Source organism: Lolium perenne, chromosome 3 (genome assembly GCF_019359855.2).
Source record: "Lolium perenne isolate Kyuss_39 chromosome 3, Kyuss_2.0, whole genome shotgun sequence".
NCBI lineage: Eukaryota > Viridiplantae > Streptophyta > Magnoliopsida > Poales > Poaceae > Lolium > Lolium perenne.
In genome coordinates, this window is record NC_067246.2 from 305,201,313 (window position 1) to 305,207,210 (window position 5,898).

The window sequence follows — 5,898 nt, forward strand, 5'->3', positions numbered from 1 at the left end:
GCCATGAAGGTAGGGCTAGGTCTAGGCAAGCCAGTCTGGAATGACAAGCTCTGCTCGAGATGTCCCGCACGGTATGGCCCCACATGTCAGCATAACAGTCAACTTGACGGCAACCGCCGTTCGAGCTCTTTGTGAGAGTTTCAGACAAGAGCAAGAGAAAAATTGAGGAAAAGATTAGAGCCCGGAGAATACTAGGTAAAACTAAGGAACCAAGGGGCTGAAAAATAGAAATCCCATCATTAAAATAACTAGTAATAGAGAAAACAGTTGCCAATAAACTTGGAGTACATATCCACAATTATAAAATGATAATTAAAGGTGTTTTGTATTTCATATTCAGGCATGGCTTTCAAATGCTAACACGTTTATCACGAATCGAGTTAATTTTCCCGACATGCAACAACTGCACGATTTGCAATATTTATTCGAAAACCTGAATACATATTTAAGATGCCAAACAAAATATAAGTCATACGTAACAAAAAAAAAATCGAGGTGTGCATGCAAATGCTACTCCCTCCGTTTGAAACTAAATGTCACAGATTTATCTAAGCTTGTATTTATCCACACTAGAACATGTCTAGATACATGCTAATCTATATAAATTTATAGCATTTATTTTGAAACGGAGGAGGAAGTTAAGACTTGAGAAGAGGAGCACATGCGCCCCACAGAAACAGTACTGTACCACCTACCATCTAGATCAGACGCGTTATGTGCTTGACTGCCATGAAAATATATCGAGAACTATGGAAGATGAAGCTCGGCCGCTTGTGGTGACTTTATGTCCTCAATCGGCACGTGGATATATTATCAAATCTTAGGTAAAGCCCCGCAGAAGCCAAACGGTAAATGAGTACTTACGTCGAATCGTTAACTAGGCTTTTAGCCAGTATATATTGCACCTTCCTCGAAAGATTTGTGGAGACGCATAGTGCCTCGTATATGATTATTTTAGTTCAGTAGCAGACTAGCAGCCGGGTTCAACGCGCGGTCAATTTACCATGCATCCTGTCCTCCTTGCACTCTAGATGTATGTCCTCAATTCAACAGCGTGATGTACCATCTATCATCTATGGAACAAAGGAAAAGAAAACAAAAGTATATGAAGGAGCAGGTTGCACCTGTTGCACGGGAAACCATCCAGAGGGCGAGGAACTCGTGCGACCTCAGCGTTCCAAGGTTTTATGAAGTTTAGTCCTTCGGTTTTCTATTATTTTCTTATACATGCCTTGTATCTTTCTTAGTCCGCTGCATTACTCAGTATGCAGAGAAAGTCCTTGCCATGTTTTGAATTCACATAAAAGTGTCTTACATGCGATTGAGTCATCGAAAAATGGTGCCCATGAAGACTCCACCGACATTTTCAATACCACCATTAAAGAAAAAAAAAGCGGCATGACAGAGGCAGGAATCACCTTCTAGTACTTTCTATTTCAATTAAGTTAGGACGCGCGCTACTGCGTTCGTAGATGAGAATGCATTTTTTCTGAGTGAACGACCACATTACCCAGCTTTCATTAAGAAATATGTCAAAGTAAGGAGATACAAAATATTGTGAGGGAAAACTCCCTACATGATGATAACAATAAACAAAGGCAACTCCTAAGGAAACAAGAAACATCTAAAGAAAACAAGGAAACACAACCCTAGCAATACAAACACTTCTTCGAATAGTTTTTTAACTAACGAGATTGTTATCAACTCCCCAATATTTTTGTCACTGAGCGTCAACCTTTTGTTCAGATACAATATCTTATCCGCCACCATCAGTGACAACTTCGCTCTGAAGCACTGCTTATCTCGAAGTTTTACACCCCTACAAGCAGTCACCACCCTTTAATATCAAGTGCACATATGCTACCACATCCAAAACATTTCTTCCTACAACACAATTGAAGAATAAATGATCAATTTTCCTCCAAATTAAGGTGGCTGATCTTATATGTTTTGTAGGATTGTTTGGGGCGGGTACGATTAAGATGTTGTATGAGCTTAATGAGACATTTGCTCATGAACTTCTAACAAATGGAGAAGATATATGGGTATTGGTTCTAGAAACATGTTGTTTTCTATTAAATCAAGGTATTTACTCGAAATCTCAGCAAGTTGAAGTACCTTATAGGAGCTAGAGTGAACTTTCGGAATGGGGTTCTGGTAAACCCAACTCGCCAGCCAATAGGAGGATAAGAGTAAGGGCGGAGCAAGGAACTTTTTTTAAGGGGGGCAATTGAAGAAATCGGAGGGCTAAAATTATAGGGAGGGCCGGAATGTGAAAAAACAAAAATCTGAATCCGTTTTACCAACAAAAAATATGCCATGATCTACAAGAAAAAATATTGTGGCAGGCCCCTGCCTCCGCCAGTGGATAGGAGATCAAACCCGCAAGGAGAAGTACACTCTTTTTAGTGCGCAACAACCGTGTTTCCTTTTAAAAAAAAAATAGGCAGGTAGATAATAGATCTTTGCATGTTGGCGTGATGTTGGAAACTAACCATTTTTTTAGTTGTACAAAAATCACAAAAAATACGCACGCTGCATATATACTAAGTATATTAAAATTTGTAACTTAATCCCCCGCAAAAAAAAATTGTAACCTAATACATAAACTTAAATCTTATAAACATCCAGATGTTGGGAAGTGGGAACCATAGTGGGTGTGCGTCGAGATGGCCATTTCTTGTCCGGTAAGAATTTTGACTAAATATAACTTAGTTAAGCGGGATTGGACTGGGGGCAACGATAGACCCGCTTACTTTTCTTGGAGATCACAGTTTAAGTACAGAACATCCATGTGTTCAAAGTTCATATACCCATTCCATCGATCGATCGATCGGTAGCCATCGATGTCATCAGTTGCAATTCCAAAGTGTATCTTTTCGATGTGTGACGGCGGCCGACCGGAAGCACCTGTGCCTCCCACGGTAAGCGGCAAGCAGTTCGGGGCCGGCAACGAAGCGGGCGAAGACGCCGGCGGCGGGACGACGCTGCGGCCGAGAGGATGGATGGCCGTCATGTTCATCATCGGTGCATGCCTGGACTGGACGCTTAATTTTCATCAGGTCTGGAGAGTCGTTTAATTTATTGAAGCCCACATTTCTTACATCTTCTGCTTGTGCTATGTCCGCAGGATTCTTCACGGCGACGGCCATGGCGTTCAGCGCCTTCTCCCAGCCCATCACCAACTACCTCATCAAGCACTACAGCATGAAGGCGAACGCGGCGACAGACCTGGCTAATATCTTCAGCGGCACCTCCAACTTCTCCCCGGTGGTCGGAGCCTTCGTCGCCGACGCATTTTGTGGCAGGTTCTGGACTTTGCTGTTCGGAACCATAGCCGGCTTCCTTGTAAGCGATCATGAACTGACGAAGCAAGTACGACTAATTAATCATTCATTCTCATGTGTTGGGAGCCCATGCGTGTAGGGAATGGTGGCGATCACACTGACCGCGACGATCCATCAGCTCAAGCCGCCATCATGCGGCGTCCTGGCGCGGCAAGCCGGCACGTGCGCGGGCCCGTCGGGCCTCCAGCGCGCTGTGCTGTACATCGCCATGGGGCTGCTCGTCGTCGGCACGGGCGCCACGAGTCCGACCAGCCTGCCATTTGGCGCGGACCAGTTTGATGAGAGGCGCCACAAGGAAGGGCTCAGACGCTACTACAGCGGGTACTACGTCGTCACCATGATGGCCACGTTCCTGGCGCTCACCGTCATAGCGTACGTCCAGGACAAGGTGAGCTGGGGCCTTGGCTTTGCAATCCCAACGGCTCTCATGCTGGCCACCTTTGTCGTGTTCCTCGTCGGCACGCCGTGGTACGTCTACGTGCTGCCCGAGGGCAGCATCTTCGCTAGCGTCGCGCGGGTGGCCGTCGCATCTTGCCGGAAGTGGCGGCTCCGGCTGCCGCACCCCAACGACGCGCAGCGGCAGGAGGCGCTACTCTATAGCGACCCCCCTCCCGCCGCCGGCCGCGTTGTAGACTTCAGGCTCCCGCTCACGCTGCAACTCAGCTTTCTAAACAAGGCTGCCATGGTGACCGACGCCGACGAGAAGCGGCCCGACGGGTTCCCGGCGCGGCCGTGGAAACTTTGCAGCGTACAGCAGGTGGAGGAGGTGAAGTGCATCGTAAAGATCATTCCCATATGGATCTCCGGCGTGTTGTGGTTCATCGGCATGGTAGAGATTTCCAACTACACGTTTCTGCAGGTTCTTACCATGGACCTCCACATGGGCAAGAGCTTCTCCATCCCGCCGGTGTCGATATTCGCCATATTCTACCTCTCCGTTGCGCTCTTCCTTCCCATTTACGAGCTACTCATCGCCCCGGTCGCGCAGCGGCTAACCAAGACAGAGGGCGGCCTCACCTTGCTGCAGAGGCAGGGCGTCGGGTTAGCGATCAGCGTGCTGCCCTTCCTGATCGCAGCCATGGTGGAGCGCCGGCGTAGGGACTCCGCGCTGGGACACGGTGGAACGTCGCCACAGTCCGTGTTCCTCGTCGCACCGCAGCTCGTGGTGATGGGCTTGTCCGCGGCGTTCAGCATGGTCGGGCAGATGGAGTTCTACAACACTCAGTTCCCGCACCAGATGCGCACGCTCGGGAACGCAGCTTTCTACTGCGCCCAGGGCGCCGGCAACTATCTGGCCACGCTGGTGGTGAAGGTCGTGAACACGAGGACGAGGCTGCCTGGCGGTGGCGGATGGGTCAGCGACGACATCAACACAGGGAGGCTGGACTACTTCTACTACTCCATGGCCGTGTTCGGCGCGGTCAACCTCGTCTACTTCCTCGTCTGCTCCAACTTCTATCGGTACAAGGACCAGTAGGCGGACCATTCTCCGGCTATCGTATGTGTGGTGTCATCGACACTTCGTGTAAATTAAAGATCCTTCTACTCTCAGCTCGGGCTAGAATCTGGGCCAACACTGCTGTGCCTAGGCCTGTTCAGATAAACATCAGGATGTGGCCATGGAGAGGGGGCTTGGAACGGATGTCATCGGCCTGAACCAGACTCTGCTTCGTCTTTCTCCTCGGTTCCTCTCTCCATCCTCTAATCCTTTGGTTCCATGATTGTAGCTACACTTGTTGAGTCCCATTATCAAAAAAAAAAAAAAAAAGCTACACTTGTTGAGTGAATTCGAAGATTGAGAGCTAGGGTGCTAACAGAAAAGTACTTGTACGAGTGGATAGTGAAGCCGCTCTCCTGAGATAGGTGCATTGAGTGTTGTAGGTGTGTAACTGATAAAATACTGTGATTAGTTTATTACACCATTCATGGATAATATGAGGTGGTAATATCTTTACAGTAAACTGGCTCTACTGCACTTACTGAGTTTCACTTGCTCAGGTTATGAATGGTCCTTCTAAGGGTTTTCTCTTATTTGTTTCATAGGTCAAATAGCCACCATAAGAAAGATATAAAGTACTACTATTATATTCAGAAATTTGCTTTAGAGCTTGAGCTACATGGAAGCCGATTTTTCTAACATTACAAAGTTTCAACAAATTCTGGAAAAACCTAGATGAAATCAATGATGTACTCTATCAACATATAAAATCTTGGACCCTAGAGTCTTGCATGCACACCTATCCTTCGGAGCTCACCGTCCGAATCTGAGCTGCCATCCATCTACGTAGAGGCTTGACTATTTTTCATTGATCAACATGGGGCTTCACAACGCCATTGCGGCGATGGCTTCCTAGATGGCCTTCCCCATTAACCGGAGTCATTGGCTCGGGGAGTGATGATGATAGCACTGGCAGACAACCTCGATGATGGTACTTGCTTAGGCGACGAGGTCTGTGTTTGTAACCAAGTTAGTTATGTGTGCCATCGAGGCGATCGTCTTACATCACAGGTGGTGATGGTCTTCTATTAGTTCCCGGCCGATTCATCGCTA

The 5,898-nt window shown here is 47.4% G+C and overlaps 1 protein-coding gene across 1 annotated transcript; it reads left to right on the forward strand.

Moving 5' to 3' along the window:
- Nucleotides 1–2,826: 2,826 nt before the first annotated feature.
- LOC127345318 (protein NRT1/ PTR FAMILY 2.13) lies at nt 2,827–5,246 on the forward strand. Its single transcript, XM_051371777.2, has 3 exons — nt 2,827–3,027; nt 3,131–3,348; nt 3,427–5,246. Exons 1-3 carry the CDS (start codon nt 2,847–2,849, stop codon nt 4,822–4,824), a joined length of 1,797 nt encoding a protein of 598 aa, XP_051227737.1. The 5' UTR covers nt 2,827–2,846; the 3' UTR covers nt 4,825–5,246.
- The last annotated feature ends 652 nt before the right edge of the window (nt 5,247–5,898 follow it).

Bases quoted from the DNA above. Each gene is read 5' to 3' on its own strand.
- LOC127345318 (XM_051371777.2), top strand. From the start codon at position 2,847: ATGTCATCAGTTGCAATTCCAAAGTGTATCTTTTCGATGTGTGACGGC. The intron at 3,028-3,130 runs GTGCATGCCTGG...CTATGTCCGCAG, and splicing joins GGCCGTCATGTTCATCATCG to GATTCTTCACGGCGACGGCC. The intron at 3,349-3,426 runs GTAAGCGATCAT...CCATGCGTGTAG, and splicing joins GAACCATAGCCGGCTTCCTT to GGAATGGTGGCGATCACACT.